The sequence below is a fragment of the Octopus bimaculoides genome, chromosome 11 (genome assembly GCF_046866305.1).
Source record: "Octopus bimaculoides isolate indiv1 chromosome 11, ASM4686630v1, whole genome shotgun sequence".
Taxonomy (NCBI): domain Eukaryota; kingdom Metazoa; phylum Mollusca; class Cephalopoda; order Octopoda; family Octopodidae; genus Octopus; species Octopus bimaculoides.
This window is the reverse complement of record NC_142938.1, coordinates 29154177-29178749: the sequence shown is the minus strand read 5'-3', so window position 1 is coordinate 29178749 and position 24573 is coordinate 29154177. Positions and strand designations below refer to the sequence as shown.

Here is a 24573-nt window from a genome sequence, read left to right as displayed (position 1 = left end):
TCACTTTTACCGACCGGCTATATTAAGTCGACCAAACGAAACGTAAAAAAGACAGTGCTCACCGTTGAGGTTACTTTTACACATGAAAGTTGTCCTCTGATAAACAAAAACAACTTAGCTTTTATGACTGTCTGCCCACGATATACTATGACACACTATGTCTGTGGATTAACTTTAACACACCAACGAAAACTACAAAGAGTTCTGTTCAAAAAGAGTCAAGCCGATCAAAATTTAAACTGCGACAAAGCATTTAAACATTTACTTAGTAATTGATATAAGCGGATTCTTCTCTATACGAAAATGACATAACAAGTCGAAGGAAATCTTGACAATTTCATCGAGGAAAACAGAGTGGAAGGAGACGGAAATAGTGTACAATGAAATATAACAGCTAGCAAATGCTTAAAATGAATATATTTATTACAAAATGAATAAGCAATTTATTAGAAATTATGATAAACAGAACAGATTAAACATCTTTTGATTATAAGAAAAATAATGGCCCTGTAATTTAACACGTGTTGTTTTCAGTGAAGATGTTTATGTTTAATACGGATATTCTATAAAATGTTTCAAGCTAAAAGAAAATACAATAAACTATATGACGTAAATCTTTAAAATCTACACCACATAAATATATCTACAGAAAATTTCCAAACTTCAATTGATTTTTAAAATTAAATGTGTTTAACCTTCATTTACATAGACCAAAAAGCTGCCATGATTTATTTACATTGTTTGAAATTATCAAAGAAATTATTTTAGTCAGTCTTCGTTTTTTTCTTGCAACAAAACGATAAACATTTTTTCACACTTAGATATATTAAATATATCAAAAATAATATTGCAGCAAATATAGGAACTAATACATCGATCATTAAAAATTCATACAATCGACTCTCTTGACATGGAGATTTTAGATATTCTCCACCGTATTTCAAGATGTGATCAATATGGCGGGCTGATTTCTTTGCCGGATATTCGGGTCGGGAGTGGAATATTTCACTAGCTCTTTTAATTTTTTCAGAATATGTTTTATTGTCAATCAGTTCATCTATTTTCTTTATTAATTCCTCCGGAGTAAAGTTCTCTATATCTAGAGACAAACCATAACCTTTCTCGGTCATTCTGCGAGAGTTATAAAATTGGTCTGCAAATAAAGGTATTCCTAGCATTGGTACACCATGGAACAAAGCTTCAAACTGACCGCTATTTCCACAATGAGTAACAAATAATTTAGTTTTAGGATGGCCAAGCAAATCATTTTGTGGTACCCAATCACTAATATAAATATTCTTATGGGAAAATGATGTTTTCTTCTGTCTCCACACAACATCATATTTTATTTGTTTCAATGCACTTTGTAGTTTCTCTAATTGAACAGCAGGGAAATCATTGACATTACTGCCAAATGACACCACAACTATTCCATTCGTGGAAGCATTTACGAATTTCACTAACTCTCCCTTCAAAAGCAATGATTGTTTTGCTGCCAGGCCACCAACATATCTTACATTTGGAAGTTGGGGCAGCGGATAATCTAGAAGTACATCTTTTTCAATAAGATAAAATTGTGCCTGATGTAGCAAATCTAAGAATGAAATATCAGGTTTGTCTTTCGCATATGTTTTGACGCTGTGTGTAGGTGCTGCAATAGGAGGAATAGTGTAGTCTACAATAGCAACCAAAGTACTTATTAACTTTTCTGAATATGTCATTTTATCGGGGAATGAGAGGAAGCTGCTTGGAAAAACACTGGGATTCCATGGAATACGATGAAGACTAGGAAGTATCTCAGATCCTGTCAGAACAAACGGAATTGACAATTCATAAGCAATTATTGTAAGACAATTTGTCATAAATACTCCATTAATAACAGCTAAACTAGCATTCACTGCTCTCAACATTTCAATCCATTTTTCATTCGTTAAAAATCTCTCGCACACAATAGGGAATAAAGTTAGGGCCGTTTTCATCATGAATACTTTTTTTTTTTCTTGTTTTTTTACACCACTTCGAATTTCTTCAATTTCTGGGATCTCATCCATTGGAAGCATATTTATGTTCTTTTCCTTTTGGAAAGTTTTCGTGAGTTTTTTATTTAGTATAAAATAGTTATTATGGCCATACTTTGATAATTCATTTGCTATAGAAATCATTGGATTTACATGACTGTAACTAGGCCATGCCATGTATAAAATATTTTTACTGTTGACTCTCTCTAAACATGCAATCATGCATAGCACCATTAAACTGAAAAACAGATTCTTCTCTATCATTTTTCAAGAGGTTTTGACCTAAAAAAGAAAAGATTTAGAAAGACATATAAATAAATTTGTGATTATATATTCGAACGATATTTGCGATGAAAGGAAAGCAACTTGTGTCTTATGACTGTCTGACCTCACCAGTCACCACAATACCAAAAATATGGTAGCAAATCTGTATAGTAACTTCGACACACTAACCAATTTATTTAGAGCTTTATTAGAAATGGTTCATGCATATATTTTTAAACAGCAACAAAGCACATAACTACCTTAGTACTAATTAATATGACCATAGAATTAATAGAACCATATTTCTGTACAAATACAGAAATATACATATCACATAATGCTTTTGTATCAGAAGCATAAACATATACAAACCTCATATTAAGATGCATGTTTGTGCATATATACATTCATATACGTAATTGTGTACATTAGATAGATAGATAGATAGATAGATAGATAGATAGATAGATAGATAGATAGATAGATAGACACATACATATATACATACATACATACATACATACATACATACATACATACATACATACATACATGCTGAGATTCCCTTCGGTCATGACTGACCATGGAATTGCACCTAGAAAGTTACCCACCCGGGCACAGGTCCAGGCAAGGGTGTTTATGGAAGACTAGCAGTCACCCATACATACCGGTCTCCCCTATCCAAGCCACCAGTGTTATCCAAGGGAAAGGCAAATGCTGATACAGCTTGGTACCTGTGACGTCGCGACTCATTTATACAGTTGAGTGAAATGGAGCAACGTGAAATAAAGTGTCTTGCTCAAGAACACAACACGCAACCCGGTCCGGGATTCGCACTCACAACCTCACGATCGTATGCTCGACGCTCTCACCACTGAGGCACGCGCCTTCACATACATACATACATACAAACATACATACATATATACATACATACATACATACACACAAATATATACGTTAGTATAAATCCATATGTAATTATATACATATATGTGTTGGGGGGTGTATGTTTGTATGAATGTACATACATACATACATACATACATACATACATACATACATACATACATACATATTCACACGTACATAAATCATGTTAAGGTTATTCATTGAGAAAGAAATATTTCCAGCCGAAAGGACATAATATTGGCTGTATATATATATTACATATATACATATGTATATGTGTGTATACGTCTGTGTGCGTGTGTGTGCGTGTGTGTTTGTGTGTGTGTGTGCGTGTGTGTGTGCGTGTGTGTGTGTGTCTATATATGTGTATATATATGCCTACATATGCATTCATACAAACATACATACATACATACATACACACACATACATACATACATACATACATACATACAATTTTCAACATCTATTATCTTATGTCAAAATAACATTTCTGTCTCTTTTTAGTAATTCTTTGTTTCTTCTTTTTTTCTTTTTTACTTTAATTCACTTTGTTCTTGGATTTCATTTTACCAATTTTCGGCATTATGTTTTTCTTTTTATCACCAGCTCGTCTGATATATTGCTACTCTTCTTTTCAGTTTACATAAATTATGTTGTTATATGGTTGTTGGGAAAAGAGGGAAAATTATAAACCACACTAGCAACTACTCCATCAATGATTGACTGTTTCCTATATATCTGACGAATAATGTTATAGGTTTCTAGGCGTGAATGAAAACATATCTTACAATGACACCTGTAACAAAACACCTGTCACTAAAGAATATTACAGCCCAATAAAGAAAATTTGAGCCTCAGAACTCTCTGCATCCAATAAAACAGTGGCCCACAATGTGTTTGCAGTGCCAGTACTCATACCAACATTTGGGCTGTTTCATTGGACACTTGATGACATCCGAGCTATTGATGTCAAAACCCGAAAAATACTGTCAAGCACAAATAATTTCCACATAAATAGTGACGTAGACCGCCTCTTCCAAAAATGAAAGCAAGGCGGCAGAGGCTTAACATTGATCCAAAATACATTTGACTGTTGTATCATATCCTTTCGGCAACATCATTTAACCACCAAGTGTCGAAGTGCATCCCTTGATCAAGTTTGCATACATGAGGTTGATAATATCACAAGAGTTGGAAGTTAGCTCATTGAGCAACGCTCTTTGATAACCTAGAATACATGACCAATGAAGTCGCACGACTCTACCACAACGTATCATCAGATGAAACGATGAGCCTGTATAAGCAGAAGACCATGCATATATATGTTAGTAGAAAGCTCCAAGATGATACTAACACTAATCATCAAAGCAGTCTATCATGGACCAATAGCAGGATTACTACTTCTTACTTTGAAGGGAATGCGTTTGCAATCAGGGAAAAGGAACATCAACCAAGTTCCCGATGCACAAAAGGGATAGAGGTGCAAGAAAAGCAGTAAAATATGACAACCGATGCAGACGTTGTGGAATTAACACCAAAGATATCACCGACATCATAAGCAGTTGTCCGAAAATGTCATCACGGTATTATCTGCCGATGAGACATGATGCTGTAGCTGGGTCACTATTATGAAATGTTATATAAGCCTGGAAAGATAACAACAAGTTGATCAGATGTAGGTGTAATTTTCCAATTCTTCAAAATGTACTTAGACATATGTTTACAACCCCTGAAAATTTCAGACCTAGAGTTCAATGATGAGTTAGGGATCTTGGATCTCAAAAGGAGCTGATTTCTTTCAGCTAAACATAGATTACATTTATTTGATCCATTGAAATAAGTGTGGATTTTTCAATTACCTTTCACTTAATCACATGTGGTGTTGCAGTAGATATGAAACCCCATACGTGACTATCCAACTTAGTAATGAATAGCAAAGCAATTTTGAAGTTCTCCTTCTTACCCACCCCATGCCCTCCAGCTACCTCTCTTTCCCCTTTCCCTACACTCTTACAACCTGTCAAATCTTCACTTTCTATCACCGTCTTTCTCTCTCTCCTTCTCTCTCTCTCTCTCTCTCACTTTCTCTCTCTTTCTCGCTTCCTTACCTTGTATACCGAACCAACATTACTCTTCTGCTGCTCTTCCCCTCCCCACCGCCATGCATAATTGGTCGCCCTCACCCTTTATCCACCATTTACTACGTCATTCACCACCCTACCCAATTCCTTCCATCCTTTTATGAACACTCAACGTTTCTTCTTTCATTATATTCACTCCCTTCCTTCTCCAGCTTGACCACCGTCAAATTATTGAAACAAGTAAACGACTACCAGAAGAACGTTTCGTGCCACTAAACCAAGAGGGTTCTCTGAATATGTACAATGTATTTTGAGGCTAAATAGTAATTCAGTTTACGTTTGAGTAACTGAGATATTTTGGTTGGATTATAAAGTTATCGGTTTTACACTTCTTTCTATATTCTGTAACTGTCACAATACAGAAACATTTCTCACAGCACCAGAAATCAATTTACAGATGCTTATATTTTTTATGTTTTCCGTGAATTTTTCACGTGTCCAGTTAGTAAAATATGAGTTGTCATGTGCTCATACTACATCAAGAAACCTGTTCTGTTCTGCCTCCTTTCGTCTCATCTTTTAGCATAAAATCTGCCTCTCTTCGGGTTATCATTTTCCAGCTGAATTTTCATCTCACTAGTGCACGTGGCACAAAAAACAGTAACCAGTACACACTATAAAAGTTGTGCGTTAAGAAGGGCATTTGCGTTAGGAAACAATGCCAAAACAGATAGAAGCGCACAATTTAATCCTTGGGTCTCGTAGTAGCTGTCAAGTCTTTCAACTAATGCCAGCATAGAACATGAACGTTCAATGATGATTATTATGATGATAATGATCATGATAATGATCATGTGATCATGATAATGCTATAAAGAAAAAATATATAAACCCATGTATTACTATGTATAGGTAAGAAGTGTTTAAACAGCAACGATTTCGGTTCCGTTCTTTGATATGGCAATGCAAACAGAATTCAAATTTTAACGATGTGAAATGAAATTAGACGTTAGATAAAGGGGAAAAGGACAATAATTCTGATTTGATTATTGGACAAATGAGATTAATATTTCTGATTCTTAATTATAAGAGTGACAGAGAGGTGGCTGTGCAAATATTTAGAATAAACTTATTTTATCAATGAATTGTAAAGGCTGTGAAAAAATTAGTAAATTAATTAAACAGTTATATAGGTACGTAACTGTTTCATTAATTTACTAATTTTATCACAGCTTTTACAATTGACTGATGATATAAGTTTTTTCTCAATATTTGCACAGCTACCTCTCTGTCACTCTAATGTATGTTCATTACGTAAGACAAACGGCTGTATTAGGCTGCAATATTTTTCTCCATATCATCAGGATGAGAATCCGTTGGACACTGAATATACAATGTCACTTTATCTGGGAAAATTACATATAAAAACAATCAGCGGGTGTTGGTTTAAAAAAGCTGAACATAATTTACGATGCAAATTAAAATTTCTATACAAAAACAAAATTATGCTTTCAGGGTTATTGCAGTTAGAACTTGATTTACATAAAGCAAAACAAAAGAGGTATGATTTACATATTTGAGCTTACCGAAACATAATTTAGTCAGTCTTCGTTTTCTTCTTACAAAAGATAGTTAAACATTTTTTCCCAATTAGACAGGTCAAATATATCAAAAGTGATATTACTGCAAATATAGGAGCCAATACATCGATCATGAAAAATTCATATAATCGACTCTCTTGACATGGAGATTTTAGATATTCTCCACCGTATTTCAAGATGTGATCAATATGGCGGGCTGATTTCTTCGATGGATATTCGGGTCGGGAGTGGAATATTTCACTAGCTCTTTTAATTTTCTCAGAATATGTTTTATTTTCAATCAGTTCTTTTATTTTCTCTATTAATTCCTCCGGGGTAAAGTTCTCTATATTTAAAGACACTCCGTACCCTTTTTCGGTCATTCTGCGTGAGTTATAATGTTGGTCTCCAAATAAAGGTATTCCCAGCATTGGCACACCATGGAACAAAGCTTCAAATTGACCGTTATTTCCACAATGAGTAACAAATAATTTAGTTTTAGGATGGCCAAGCAGATCATTTTGTGGTATCCAATCACTGATATAAATATTCTTATGAGAAAATGATGTTTTCTTCTGTCTCCACACAACATCATATTTTATTTGTTTCAATGCGCTCTGTAGCTTTTCTAGCTGAACAGCAGGGAAATCATTGATATTACTGCCAAATGACACCACAACTATTCCATTCGTGGAAGCATTTACGAATTTCACTAACTCTCCCTTCAAAGGCAATGAATGTTTTGCTGCCAGGCCACCAACATATCTTACATTTGGAAGTTGGGGCAGCGGATAATCTAGAAGTACATCTTTTTCAATAAGATAAAATTGTGCCTGATGTAGCAAATCTAAGAATGAAATATCAGGTTTGTCTTTCGCATATGATTTAACGCTGTATGCAGGTGCTGCAATAGGAGGAATAGTGTAGTCTACAATAGCAACCAAAGTACTTATTATCTTTTCCGAATATGTCATCTTGCTCGAGGATCCGATGAAACTATTTGGAAAAACACTGGGGAGCCATGGAATGCGATGAAGACTAGGAAATATCTCAGATCCTGTGAGAACAAATGGAATTGACAATTGACGGGCAATTATTGTAAGACAATTTGTCGGAAATAGTCCATTAATAACAGCTAAACTGGCATTAACCGCTCGCAATGATTCGATCCATTTCTCATTCTTCAGAATTCTATCACATATCAGAGGAATCAAAGTCAAAATCCTTCTTATCACATATATTCGTTTTGATGTTATTTTGTGCTGTGCGTCAGAAAAGGTTTTACTAAATTCTGTGATCTCGTCCATTGGAAGGATATTTATGTTTTGTTCATTTTGGAAAGTTTTAGTGAGTTTTATATTTAGTATAAAATAGTTATTGTGTCCATACTTTGATAATTCGTTTGCTATAGAAATCATTGGGTTTACGTGGCTATAGAAAGGCCATGCTAGGTATAAAATATTTTTACCGTTAACTATCGGTAAAAAAAAAATAACGGTGTATAGCGCCGATATACTGATGAACAAAATCTTCATCATTATTTCCTGAAGTTGTGGCCTGAAAAAATAAACAGATTAAGTAAGGTAACCTGTAATTATTACTTAAAGGATAATATTGTGGTTATACATTAGAATTTCATTTTAAATCTATCTTTTTACATTTTACTTGTTTCAGTTATCAGACTGTGGCCATGCTGTGACATTACCTTGACGAATATCTAATCGAATGAATCGAACCCAGTCCTTATTATTTTTGAAGTAAGGTACTTATTCCATAGGGCACTTTTGCCAACCCGCTAGGTTATGGGAACGCAATCAAACCAGCACCGGTTGTCAAGTGGTGAGGAGAACAAACGCAAACACAAAGCCCCCACACACACACACACACACACACGATCGCATATACATACATACATTTATATATACGCATATATATGCGTATATGTATGCATACACATACATATATATAAATATATTTATAAATATATACACATACATATACATATTTATATCTACATATATGTATATATTTATATATATACATATATATATATATATATATATATATATATATATATATATATATATATATATATATATATATATATATGCATATACATATACATGCATATATATATATATTCATATATGTATATAATAATAATAATAATAATAATTATTATTATTATTATTATTATTATTATTATTATTATTATTATTATCATTATTACTATTATTATTATCATTATTATCATTACGAAGTTGCATAGCATTACCTTTAATTGTACCTTTAATTCTTTTAATATATAGGCAGCTTTACATAGACCTACACATGTTTCAACTGCAATTGCAACCCTACTATAACACTGGTGCAAATTTTTCAGGGTCTTCAAGAGGAGACTTGCAAATTATTTGAGCTCATTTAAAGATAATAATGAAAGATTCCAAACAAGTCTTAGCGAATTAATCTGGTCTGTTACAGACATAAACAAAGACTATACTATCGATTGGGAATTAATTTGTACTGCAAAGCCACAGACCTGGCACTACAAAAATGTGACCTCTGTTTAGCAGAATTTTACCAGAATTTTTCGTCCAAGAGTAATGTAACAAATTTTAGACAGGAACAATCTTTGAGATGCTTGCACATGAGGAAATTTACATTTGCCCAGTATATATGAATAATAAACATTTAAACAACAGAATGGTTTGAAATAATGGACTATAAGTGATTATCCACTGAAAGCTTGAAATGGAGATTGTTCACGTCTAACTTAACGGACACCCCTACATCATACAACGCAGAGTGGATGAACGAAAAACTTTAAACAGTTAAATCGAAGAATATTAAGACCTTGAAGAAACTGCATCGGTATTATAGTAGAGTTGCAACGGTCATTACTGGGTGCAGTTGAAATATGTGTATATATATTAAAAGAATTAAATGTAATGCTATGCAACTTCGTAATAATCATCATCATCAATAATATTAATATGCTAACTTTTTTTTTACATTCGTACGTACCTGTGGTGTGTGTTACACAGCAAATGAAGAGGTAAAACGGTTGAAGGGAGTGGTACAAAGATAAAGAGAAATAAAAGGTGTTAAGCAGAGGAAGTATAGTTCAAGTGAGTGGCAAAGCGAGAGAGAGGAGACAGAGAGGAAGTGAAAGAGAAAAAGAGAGAGTGAGAGAGACACTGAGTGGTGACCGAAAGGAAGGTGGTGTTCCTTTTTTTTGTTTTTAAATATTTATCAGTATTTTCAGAGTAGACTGGTACATACAGCGAAAGAAAAGTAGGTACATACATACATAGATACATACACACATTGTTAAATTAAAAGCGGGAGAGAGGAGGGACAGAGAGGAAGTGAGAGAGTGAGAGAGAGAGAGAGAGAGAGAGAGAGAGAGAGAGAGAGAGAGAGAGAGAGAGAGAGTGAGAGAGACAGTGAGTGGTAACTGAAAGAAAGGTGGCGTTCGTTTTGTGTTTTTAAAAATATTTATCAGTACTTTCAGAGTAGACTGACACATACATTGAATGAAAAGTAGATACATAGATCGAAAAAAAAGTAGATACATAGACACATTGTTAAATCAAAGACAAATAACTACAGCAAATATTGGATGTCACTTTCACTTTTCATTACCACACGCGCAAGTGACTGAGTACTCCACAGACATGCATATCATTAACGTAATTCTCAGGGAGATTCAGCCTCACACAGAATGTGACAAGAAGGCCCCATTCAATTACAGCTACAACTCGTTTCAGTCATAAGACTGCAGCCATGCTGGGACACCACCTTGAAGAATTTTTAGTCGAATGTATTGACCCCAGTACTTACTTTTTATAAGCCTGGTACTTATTCTATCGATATCTTTTGCTAAACCGCTAAGTTGCGGGGACATAAGAACATCAGCACCAGTTGTCAAGCGATGGTAGTAGGGGTTAGAACACAGACACAAACACACACACGCACGAAAGGCTTCTTTCAGTTTCCTGTCTACCAAATCCACTAACTAGACTTTGGTCGACCCGAGACTATAGTAGAAGACACTTGCCCAAGGTGTCACACAGTGAGACTGAACCCAGAACCATGTGGTTGGGAAGCAAATATATATATAACAATAAAAATGAATACAGAGACTGGTACATCTTCAAATTTTTCTTTTAATTTAACAGTTAATTATACAGCATAATTAGTTAGTTAATTCTTTGTTATTGCTTTGGATCTATACTCCTGCAAGTATTCATAATCCAGAGAAGTGTATCTGGATTTACCCATCAGAAGAATTACAGTGGGATTTCTCACCCTAAACGCTCCTTGATGCCCCTTACTACTTGATGTGGCTAGCCAGGATCTGGAATATACCTGAGAGCTATTAGGGTGCCTAACTGGATAATTTATCCTTATATACTCTTCATATGTTAGTATGTTTGTATGTATGTATGTTATTGTTCAGTTTTACTTCAAGATTTCTTGTCAACAAAGAAAGAGCCGGTTTCTAACCTAGATCTAATGCTGCTTCATTGGAATTTCAACATCAACAACAGGGTATTTTTGGTTGTTTGTATGTATGTATGTATGTATGTATGTATGTATATGTGCAGATTTGTATGTTTTGTTTTATGTACGTATTCTCATGCTTATAGTTGCATATCTAGACATGCTCATATATATTTAAATGATAAACTTCTGGAAGGTTTTACAGATTTTTACGGTCCCCATGATGGATTCTCCCATTTATTATATATACGTGCATTCGAACGTAGCAGTAAACAGCTAGCCTTTGGCCGCTATTTGGATCCCGTTGTGTCCACTAATCTGATTGGTTGGTATTGGCGCAATTTGTCTCTTACTCTGTTGCGCCAACTTACCGCGTATAACCAGTCGGAGGCTCTAAATAAGATCACGTGGGACAGTTTACCACCCTGTTTGAACTTACAGCTCCTTATAAACACCCAGCTTTTCCTCTTTCCGGAGACTTTAGCTCCAGACCTTTTAAGGTCTAGCCACTGACCACAAAGACACAGCCAGTTCCAGCGACAACGCCAGACAACACCACCACCACAGCAGCTACGTTGAGACTTACCAGCTTCGTCACCATGACATTCAACGAACCGCCGTTTTCGTCGCCACTATCATGTCCTTAACGTCGCCAACATCATCTCTCTGCGTACACAGCTCAGCAAGCAGTTCACCCAGGTTCCAACAGTTCACTGGTCGTGAATTACTTCGCTACAAATCAACAGCGAATATACAACCTGCATGAACTCCTGTACAAGTGACCCAGGCAGCAGCATCACAGCCGCGATTTCACGTATGACATACACCTGTAACCGGCTCAGCATCATGGTCGTGACTTCTTGATACAGTATTTCAACTACCGTGTACTATTGACTACGAACTGGTATTATCACCTTTCTTGTGTCTATGAACTTACTTCTCACTTCGATGGCTATAGACACTTTCACTATCTACTTCATTGTCATCCTTAAATGCGCATATATCTATACCTACTCGCACACATACACTTTGTTCTCATGACGGCTTGTCTATTATTCTGTATACATGACGCACACAGACACACATGTTATGATATCAATAAATGTTCTCATTAATCATACCTACGCGGTTGTCTCTTTTCCATCTCGCATTCATTTGTTCCATTCAATCTTTCTTTATAGCAACGGCTGTGTGATGTGGTACAAGAGAGCCATTCTCCTCAGCTCACATCGCACGGCCTTTATACATGTATGTATGTATGTATGTATGTATGTATGTATGTATGTATAAATGTATGTATGTATGTATGTATTATGTATGTATGCATGTATGCATGTATGTATGCATGCATGCATGCATGCATGCATGCATGTGTGTATGGATTTATTTACACTCATACACACACACGCGCATTCATTTATAGATTTTCGAAATGTTCTTGGCATCTCTTCGTTGTAACATCTTGTTCGATGCAGTCTATGAGAATAAAAGAAAGCTTACGACAAGATCACATCAAATGAATCCTCCCTATCTTTGTGTAGCACCTACACAGGTTGATTACATGCTAAACATGAGTTATTGATCCTAATTTAAAATTCCGGAAAAAATTAGCAAGCTTTGCGGTAAACGCCTATCCTATAGTCTTTGTATTGAGTTTTCCAATATAAGTTATTTCCCTTTGATTTCTCAAGACTAATTCCGTGATGAATACAGAAAAATCTTGTTTTAGTAATTAATACTCATGATAATAAAAGATCAAAGTGACATGCATTTATGACAGTCATCAATGACATACTTTTACCACATATTTGAGGCATCTTACTGTGTACGACTTAAGATAAACACACGTATGTCATTCAATTAACTATGTCAATGATTTACAGTCAAACCCATCTAACTAAATCTATGACATGCATCTTATACAATTATGACATACAACAAACCCATCTATGACACATTTGACACATTTATGACATATATCTAACTACATCTATGAAATATATTCACCAACAATTATGACAAGCATCCAACTACATCTATGACATTTCCTTCGCCATCCTCAGAGGCAACGCTTTTTCCATTTTGTCTTCCATGAGAAATGTTTCTTAATAAAGATATTCTTTTTTTTCTTTTATTTGTTTCAGTCATTTGACAACGGCCATGCTGGAGCACGGCCTTTAGTCGAACAAATCGACCTCAGGACTTATTCTTTGCAAGCCTAGTACTTATTCTATCGGTCTCTTTTGCCGAACTGCTAAGTTACAGGGACGTAAACACACCAACATCGGTTGTCAAGCAATGGTGGAGGGACAAACACACACACACACAGACACACACACACAGATACACACATACACACACACACACACACACACACACACACACACACACACACACACACACACACACACACACACACACACATATATATATATATATATATATATATATATATATATATATATATATATATATATATATATGTGACACTCTAATTGTATACATAAGACAGCACAATATAGTCATATGCAATACATATCGCCCACCGGATGATCCAAACCACATAGACAAGTTTGAAGATTGCCTCACAAGAATTAAGGAAATCCTCATGAAACTGGAACACCATGTTAGCGTATTTCTTATGGGCGATTTAAAGTTCCCCAATGTCAAATGGCCCGAAGGCCTCATGCTCTCGGGAATGACTCATTGCAAACAAGCACAGGTGGAGTCTCTGCTCAACCAACTAGGGCAAATAACATTTTGGATCTTTGCTTCACAAACAATATGGCCATCATTCATGATGTGAAAGCGACGCCGACATTAGTTTCGGATCACAACATAATAGAGCTGTCTATGTATGGACCAAAAGTAGCCAGGGACATACAGCCTAAAGGAAGCACCAAAACTCTCTCCAGTCTGAACTTCCACAAAACAGACTGGAAATCGATCCAAAAAGAGATCCTCAGACAAGACTTGCCGAAATGTCTCTCCACACCAGACATTGGCATGTCTGTAATGCAAACCATATGCCAGAAATATGTCCCAGAGCACAAGGCCAACACAAAAAGGAACAAGATTCCAAGGGAGAGGAGCGTCCTCATGAGTCGATGAACGAAGATTGCAAATCGCTTCAACCAGCATTCCAAAAGCTGTGGAGATTGAAAAAAGCCTGCAACAAACCTATGTGTGAGAGAGAGAGAGAGAGAGAGAGAGAGAGAGAGAGAGAGAGAGAGAGAGAGAGAGAGAGAGAGAGAGAGAGAGAGCAGACAAAAAAGCCTGGGTTATAAAAAACAAAAAGTCAAACCCAAAAGCCTTCTTTCATTATGCCAAAGAAGCAGCCTCAATACACTGCAAAATAGGACCCCTCTTCCAAAAGGATGGCTCCCTCACAGATAGTCCAACCAGGATCAGTGAGGTACTGAATGACCAGTTCAAAAATGTCTTTACCCGTTGGAACAGAGACATGTGAAAGAACCAGTGGATTTTCTTGCCGCCTCATCTATAACCAGCGAGGCAGTTACGATGAATTACATCGATTTTAGGGAAGAAGATATACTACCAGCCATAGATGAGGTGGATGCAAACTCAGCTGCTGGTCCTGATGGTTTCCCTGCAATCCTCCTCAAATCGTGTTAGCGTTCCCTGGCTGGCGAAACCTCTACAGATTCTCTTCCAGAGCTTTTTTGGAAATAGCAGGCTGCCAAGCAAACTAAAGGAGGAAATAATATGCCCAATCCATAAAGGAGGAAGCAGAGCAGATGCTGAAAAATATAGGCCTATCTCTCTGACTTCACATATCAGCAAAGTCATGGAATGGATAGTCAAAGGGAAACTAATTGCATTCCTTGACGAAAACAACTAGCTGAGTGAGACCCAGCATGGCTTTCGACCAGGTAGAAGCTGCCTGACCCAGCTCTTACAGCACTATGACTGAGTGTTGAGGCAGTTACTCAACAACTCAAATGTGGTGGTAATATAACTTGATTTTGCAAAAGCTTTTGATAAAGTGGATCATGGTATGATATGCCACAAACTGCGTGATCTTGGCATAGCTAGAAAACTTGGAGAGTGGCTGCAGGACTTTCTGAAAGATAGAAGTCAGGCAATGGAGCCACCTGAATGAAAATGCAAATAGTAAGCGTTGTTTCACTTGGCACTGTCTTGGGACCACTGCTTTTCATAGTGGCCCTCTCAGATATTCCCTCAGCTGCCCGGAGAGCCATCCTTACTAGCTACGCAGATGATACAAAAGTCTCTCAGAAAATACAGAACCCCAGCGATGTTGCACACCTGCAGCAGGAGTTGGACTCCATTTACAGATAGACTGAGGACAATAATATACAGTTTAATGCTGAAAAATGCCAAACCCTGCGCTACCAGCGTCTAAAACTGAATAGAAAACTTACAGGGTACACTGGTCCACAGGGGATTACAATCCCAGAGCCTAAATCGGTGAGAGACCTAGGTGTCGACATGAGTAATGATACCTCTTTCCAAGTGCACATTACCAGGAGAGCGACAAAGTGCAGACGACTGACAGGATGGATCCTGAGAACGTTCGGAACCTCAGCCGCCTGGACTACTGCTCCCAGCTATGGTCACCCAACAGTGTAAAATTAACAGCGGACCATGAAGTAATCCAGCGAAGTTTCAAAAGAAGATTGTCTCGTTGCAACAGCTCAGCTACTGGGAAAGGTTGAAACAACTAAGTCTCTACTCCTTGGAGCGAAGGCGGGAGAGGTATTTAGTAATATATATCTGGAAGATCCTGGAAGGAATTGTGCTAAATTTTGGCATTGAAAGTTACACCAATGCCAGAACGGGTCGACACTACACAGTGCCAAAGATCCCAGCAATGCCATCGCGCTTCTGGACCAGTTACTGCAACAGCCTGGGTTTCAGGGGCCCACAGCTTTTTAATATTCTCCAAAGAGCCTGAGGTACCTACACTAAGTGGATGTAGGTGCTTTCAAATCAAAACCGGACCTCTTCCTGTCGAGAGTCCCAGATGACCCTACCTCGCGACAAGAGGTGCAAATGAGGGTAGCGACATCAAACTCTCATTTACACCAAATGCCATATATTAGAGGAGGCTCTCAATAATAACAGTATAACAAAACGGCGTGTATATACATATATATATATATATATATATATATATATATATATATATATATATATATATATATATATATATATATACACGCGATACAAAGGCAAACAAATTCACGAGAAAAAATAATTCCCAAAAAATTAATTTGCTAAGATATTATTAATTCTGTTATCATCTGGTATGACTATTTAAAAAAAATAATAATAACAGAATCAATAATATAGGTTATTGCAGGCCCAAGAAATGCACTAAATAGCAGAAGGATTAAGATTAATCAAAGAACATACTATGTTACTTGCTGGAAATAACAGTCAAAACTCTTATTTAAATCGCCAAAAACACACTGATGATAACTACAGAAATCAACCAAAAGCAGATCAGGTTAATAAAATCTCCTAACGTACATTTAAGTATTTGGGCTCACTTCGATCGGTTTCTGCACTGGCGAAAAAAATCGTCTAAGCTTCTTCAGCACGCGTTACCATGATAGAGACTCCCAACCTATCGTATTGAAGTCTGCGCAGCAACTGATTCGTTTTGTGCCGAAATCAATTACAGCCACCAGTGAGGAAATGCTCTCGATACAAGGGCAAACAAATTCACGAGAGAAAATAATTCCCGAAAAAATTTTATTAACATGATCTACTTTTGGTTGATTTCTGTAGTTATCATCAATGTATTTTTGGCGATTTAAAGAAGAGTGTTGACTGTTATTTCCAGCAGATAGACATACTCAGTATGCCCTTTGATTAATTTTAATCTTTCAGCTATTTAATGCTTTTATTGATTCTGTTATTATCGTTTTTTTTAAATAGTCATAGCAGATACCAACAGAATTAATAATATACCAAATTAATTTTTCGGGAATTATTTTTTCTTTTTCTTTTTTGTTTGCCCTTGTATCGAGAGTACTTCCTCACTGGGGGCTGTAATTGTGTATATATATATATATATATATATATATATATATATATATATATATATATATATATATACATACGTACACGCGCACACACACATGCGTATATACATGTAAATGCATATATATGTATAAAAATATATATATAAATATATGAATATAAAAATACACACACACATAGGTATATATGTATATATAACTTCATCTTCACATAGAAAAATGCTTACACTTATCTTAGAACTTATATAAATACATATACTCAGACAAAAACGTAAACAATATACATGTATGCACACTCGTAGCAGACATATATTCACACACGGCGCATATATGAATATGCATATATATATATATATATATATACATACATATACACGCGCGGATATACAAACCCATGCATATGCATATACATATATATATATATATATATATATATATATATATATATATATATATATATATATATATATATATATATATATATATATATATGTATATATATATATATATATATATATATACAAATATACACACACACATACGTATATATGCATACCCAACATCATCCTCGCATAGATATAAGCCTACATTTATATATAGACATTTATACAAATGAAAACATACACAAACATTAAACGTATACATATATGTACACTCATACAGGTATATATTCACATTCACCGCAAACATGAATATATATATATATTACATATGTATAGGGGTGCATATATCTATATATACACCCTCCTATCTATCAACATACCTACAACCGCAGATATACAAGCATATACGAGGGGTGTATGAAAAGTTTTGAGCCTAACCTAGAAACGGGGCTGCTTTTCCGAGTATTCTTGCTCATTTTCATGATTCTAATGTTAAGTTTTTTTTTTGTTTTTGTTTTTTGCAGATTTTTGAAAAAACAAGTGTCGAGGTTACAAGGAAAATGGAGAAAACTGGGTATCGTGCTGTCATAAAGTACCTTCATTTGAAAGGCATGACTCTATCAGAAATCCATGAAGATATAGTGAGAACCTTAACAGACAATGCTCCTTCATATGCAACAGTCAAACGCTGGGTAAATGAATTCCAGCGTGGCAGGGAAACTGTGGAAGATAATCCCAGATCAGAGAGACCTCCAACTGCAACCACCAAGGACAACCTTGACCTTGCTCTTGGTATGATAATGCAAGATCGTCGAATATCATGTTGTCAGATAGCCGAGAGGCTGGGCATCTCAACTGAAGGAGCAGACAACACTGTGACAAAAGAACTTGGGTTCTCAAAGGTTTCTGCAAGGTGGGTCCCTCGCCTTTTGACTCCTGAACAGAAATGCACCAGGAGCACTTTGTCCACGAGCAATATGGAACTGTTTGAAGCCGATGAAGAGAATTTTCTTGCTCATTTCATTACTATGGACGAAAGTTGGGTTCATCACTACCAGCCTGAAACCAAAGAACAATCAAAGCAGTGGAAGCACACATCTTCTCCTACCCCAAAGAACGCCAGGGTCATTCCTTCAGCTGGCAAGGTCATGGCGTCCGTTTTTTTGGATTCTCAAGGTGTCTTGCTGATCGATTACCTTGAAAAGAGTCACACCGTGACAGGGCTGTATTATTCTCAGCTACTGAAATGCCTCCGAGAAGCAATCAAAGAAAAAAGGCCGGAAATGCTCACCAGGGGAGTCCTTTTTCATCACACCTCAGTGGTTGCCATGGCAACAATTCATGATTGTGAATACGAACTTGTTCCTCATCCACCTTATTCACCAGACTTAGCCAGCCTCTGACTTTCATCTATTCCCAAAAATGAAAAGAAGCCCTGACTGGTCAACATTTTGCCAGTGACAATGACGTCATAGATGCTGTAGGAAGTTTCTTGGAGTCTCAAACAAAAGAGTTCCTCTACGCCAGGATAATGGCGCTTCAGCAGCGTTGGAGAAAGTGTTCAACCATCGAGGGGGACTATGTTGAAAAATAAATCATCAAAAGTCTTGTACTATGTTTTGTTTCTTTGAGGTTCAAGACTTTTCATACACCCTCGTATATATACATCTACTACATATGTGGAAAATCGGGGTGTGTTTGTGGAGTTATGTAACTCCTCCTACATCGTTTTATTGATTATAATGAAACTTAACACGTGAGTAGAACTTATGTCTGGAAACCTGGTGACATACTTAGATTGTTGAAAAAAATCGATAATACGGCCCCTGGAAGGGACTTTTATATATACTTTATATAAGTAATTTTTATTCTTAAATATGCAAGGGAAATAACTCATAGCACCTACACTTTTTTTTTTTAAATACTCAAGGGAAATAACCCATTTCGTTGTTTGACTTCATTCATACATTTTTATACATACATACTTTTTTGAATGGCCATTACTCCGATAATTCTGCATTTTTACAATTACACTTTCTCCATGGCAGTAGATAAATTTTGCGCCTCCATGTGTGTGTGTGTATATATATTTATATATATATGTGTGTATATATATATATATATATATATATATATATATATATATATATATATATATATATGTGTGTGTGTGTGTGTGTGTGTGTATGTATATTCATATATATATGCATATTTATATGTATATGTAATTATATGTGTGTGTGTGTGTGTGTGTGTGTGTGTGTGTGTGTGTTCAATTCAAATTACGATGAAAGTAAACAAACAAAAGTTGCTTTACAAGTGTTGAGATGTATCGAAAGATAAGGATATAATTTTATTCTCAAACACAGGATGCTACTAATATAGCATGAACAGGATAAGCTACCGATATTTTGCAGAAAAATGTGTCGGTGACCAGGATTATCTTGCGTTTGAGAATAGAATTATTTCCCTACGTGTATGTGTGTGTGCGTGTATATATATATATATATATATATATATATAAGCAATGTTAAATCTCTGAACGTGGTATAAACAGTAACTGCACGACAATGTGAAGTATATTTGCCACTTAAATGCGGCATCTGTGTCCTGTCTGTATTTGCAAAGGGAAGTCATCCTTCCCATCTTGATCATCTTGATCAAGATGATCAAGATGGGAAGGATGACTTCCCTTTGCAAATACAGACAGGACACAGATGCGTGTCAATAGCCAGCTGGAGATGTTCTCCTGGGGCTAAAAGCAACAGTAACATTCACCCTTAGGGTTTAGCCGCATTTAAGAGGCAAATATACTTCACATATATATACAGTCTGTTAAAGTCTGTCATACCGGCCATGATGAAATACTACAAAGTATAGGCCTTTATATATTTATATATTTAATCCTTTATATTGAACACTCAATATTTCATCTATTCAATAAGACATATTCCATATATTCAATAAGACATTCAATACTTTATTTCATAGTACCATCCAATTTTATTTTATATTATATATTGTATATTATATTATATATTGTATATTCCATATTCTATATCCCACATTGGTTTTGCAGGAATATAAATAAAACATAAAAAACAGACAGTGTTGGAACTCTTTTAAACAAAATAATATATTCCTCTATACACAATCATACAGAACCCCCCCCCCCCTTTTTGTATTTATTTTTACTCGCACATATATATATATATATATATATATATATATATATATGTATGTATGTATGTATACTTATATATATAATTATATTTATTTATATATATATCAATATATATATATATATATATATATATATATATATATATATATATATATATCAATACATGTCAGAGAGAAAGAAATGAGGAAGGTACCAGGTGATCGTGGGATGTGCTAGAAGCAACGGGTAAATCTCCCCTAGATCACACACCTTTCCGTCTGAAAATTATAATAGAAACAAATTGCGGATTCGGACTGTCTGTATTTTAAAACTATGATTAAAAATAAATAATTCGCAAACAAGTCACAGTTTTAGGATTTTGGGACGGTATTAATGAGAAAATCAAAAAGATTTTAGTAATGTATTTAAATTATGGTTCATTTTCTGATTGAAAATGAAGGAAGTGGGATTGTAATGGTGAACGCCGATTTCTCTTTTTTTTTTTTTTTTAACCTTCAAGGCTTCTCTATTCCAGAAGTGCATAATGCAAAAACAAAAATTGGCCTCGGAGTGGATGAGTGGATTTTTAAAATTTCACTTTTTTTTTCTTCTTTTTACCGAAAAGGCGTCTCCCATTGTTTTTTGAGAGCCTAGTGCAAAAGAAAAAAATGGGTGTTAACATGCACTTCAGTGTTTTAAAAAAGTCGAAGTTAATTTCCGAGAAGAAAACGGGATCGACGTCGAATACATATTAATGATAGCGGACAGCTTATTTTTATATTTTGTTTGAAATAAAATATTGTTAATTTTATCTGGTTGCAATTTTTGCTTTGATTCTGGGGTTTTTTTTTTTGGTTTTTTTTTCAAACTACAATAGTTGTAGTTCAAAGGGCACTAAAGAATGCTAAACAAAAGTGAAAAGTAGTAGGAAGAAATCACATTAACCAGTATTAAATACGAAAAGAATTATAAGACACAAAATTGTAAAACAGTCTTTTCATTTCTTGGAAATATTACAACATGCATGGAGAAAAGGAAGAAATGGAAATTACTTTGCTATTGATTAAAGAAAATGCGAAATACATAAATATAAAATCATTTCAATTAATTTAAAACTAAATTAAACAAGATCTTTTGAACTAACTAATGCATTTTATAAAATTTATAAATTTTATATAGTAAATTGTATGATAAATTAAACAGGATAATAACTGATGAATTTTATGATGAATTATGATGAATTTTATGAAATTCATAAAAACATTTCCTGTTGCCAATTAAATTCTAATAGATAGATAAATACGTGACCAATTAAATTCTAATAGATAGATAATTAGAAAACAGATTGTCTGTGGTGTTATATATTTACTCTGTATTTTAGCTGGCTTGTATGCGTGAATGAAATTTTTCAAGAAACAGGAAAAGAAAAAACATAATTCTCCGAAGTAAACTTCAAATACTTTAAAACACAGAAATGAGTGTTGACCTTGGATTTTACGTACACAGATCAAACAGGTAAGAACAAACCCTAGCTACATGCACATACATGCATAACAAACTCGTATATTACGAGTATGCAAGCCTTCTCAAGTTTAAAATGTGATATTGTTTTCGTTATCTACGATGGAACTTTGTATCTTTGTAAGAAAGCAGCTGCTTCCTCAAGGGAAGAATTTAAATAATTAAAAACAGAAGAGAAACATATATACGCACGCGCACATACATACACACATACATACATGCATGCAAACATGTACATACATATGTACATACGTACGTACATACATACACACAAACATACACAAAAATAGATATTTTACATACGTACTCACAGAGACCAATATACATACATATAGACATACGTAAATACATACATACATACATACATACATACATACATACACAAATATACAAGCGTACATACACATAAATACATGCATATATGCACAAAAAATACATAGGCATAAGCAATTCGTGAAAAATGAACTATGTATGTACATTTGTGTATGTATATATATATGTGCGTATGTCAGTGTGTCCATGCGCGCGCGCGTTTGACAGTTCAGCTCATGGACAAGACAATGGATGTACGTGTGTGTGTGTGTATGTGTGTGTGCGTGCTTGTGGGAAAACGTGTTCAGCTCGATCCTGGACATAAAAGGCAAATGTCGGTTTTCACAGCCCCTGAAAAACCTATTAAGAAATAAAAAATTTTTACAAAAATCGCCGAACAAATAGATAAAAAAGTTGACTTCCAGTTTGACAGATGTATGTATGTATGTATGTATGTATGTATGTATGTATGTATGTATGTATGTATGTATCTATCTATCTATCCTGAAAAACTTTCGCTTTAGATGTATGTATTGATATGTATTGCAAGAAACAGCAAGGATTTTTTTTTCTGACATTTTACATAATTCAACCTACTCAAATTAATGTGTGTAAAACGAAATAAGAATTTTGAAAGAAGCATCTATAAAACTAGTTTTTAAACATCGAATGGCTATGGGGAACCACCAGAGTAATATAGTAATCATAGAGGTCCATAGGTAAAACAAAATGGCTGTGAACCCCTGCTCTGGACCAGTACTGAAGAGCGAGAGAGAAAGAGGGGACAGAGAGAGACTGAAAACAGACACGCATATCTAAAATTGATATCAACTACGAGCGTCTGTGTGAGCACGGGCGTGTCTGTGTAACCACAGAGATGAAAGTAAAGGATTGCTAAATATTTAAACTCACTTGAAATACCAAGATTTTTCGGTGTATAAATAAATAAATATATATATATATATATATATATATATATATATATATATATATTCTATAAGCTGCTCACTCTATGTTCACATATATCCTTCCACAACTTCTACGTAAATGTTATCAGAATCATTACAAACAAGTCATATTAAATAATAGCGCTTATCGCTAACAGTAAGGCAAAGGTCAGTGTACTTTGAATGCGAAATGTTCATTGGTCGTTTAAATGAGTCGCAAAATAAGAAAGAAATTTGTTTATTAGATAACAGTTTTGCCAAAAGTAAAAACTTAAAAAGATCTAAAATTAAATATTTTAAAAGTAATAAAATTAAAACAAATATAAAACGTATTTAACTGACACATGGCTTTGATACATGGTTCTGGGTTCAGTACCACAGCACGGCACCTTGGACGAGTATCGTCTACTTTAGCCTCGAGCCGACCAAAGCCTTGTGAGTGGATTTGGTCAATGGAAACTAAAAGAAGCTTGCCTTGAAGAATTTCTAGCCATATGAATCGACCCCAGCACTTATTTTTTTAAAAGCTTGATACTTATTGTACCGGTTGTCATGCGGTAATAGGGACAAACACAGTGGCGGTGTAGTAAGTAGCTTGCTTACCAACCACATGGTTCCGGGTTCAGTCCCACTGCGTGGCACCTTGGCCAAGTGTCTTCTACTATAGCCTGGGGCCGACCAAAGCCTTGTGAGTGGATTTGGTAGATGGAAACCGAAAGAAGCCCGTCGTGTGTGTGTGTGTGTGTGTGTGTGTGTGTGTGTGTGTGTGTGTGTGTGTGTGTGTGTGTGTGTGTGTGTGTGTGCGCGTTTGTGTTTGTCCCACCACCATCGTTTAGCAACCACTATTGATG

General features: G+C 35.2%; 1 protein-coding gene across 3 annotated transcripts; it reads right to left on the bottom strand.

The window, feature by feature from the left end:
* Positions 1-400: 400 nt before the first annotated feature.
* LOC106873625 (UDP-glucuronosyltransferase 1A5) lies at positions 401-23843 on the bottom strand. 3 transcript variants are annotated; one of them, XM_089359723.1, is made up of 3 exons: positions 23688-23843; positions 6865-8415; positions 401-2300 (listed from the first exon to the last, which is right to left on the bottom strand). In XM_089359723.1, the coding sequence occupies exon 2, from the start codon at positions 8394-8396 to the stop codon at positions 6876-6878; it is 1521 nt and encodes a 506-aa protein (XP_089215849.1). In that variant the 5' UTR covers positions 8397-8415; positions 23688-23843; the 3' UTR covers positions 401-2300; positions 6865-6875. The 3 variants fall into 3 exon arrangements, with proteins under 3 accessions (XP_089215849.1, XP_089215850.1, XP_014776559.2); XM_089359724.1 differs by lacking the exon at positions 23688-23843 and adding an exon at positions 22312-22440; XM_014921073.3 differs by lacking the exon at positions 6865-8415 and having other exon boundaries at positions 23688-23836.
* Positions 23844-24573: the final 730 nt, after the last annotated feature.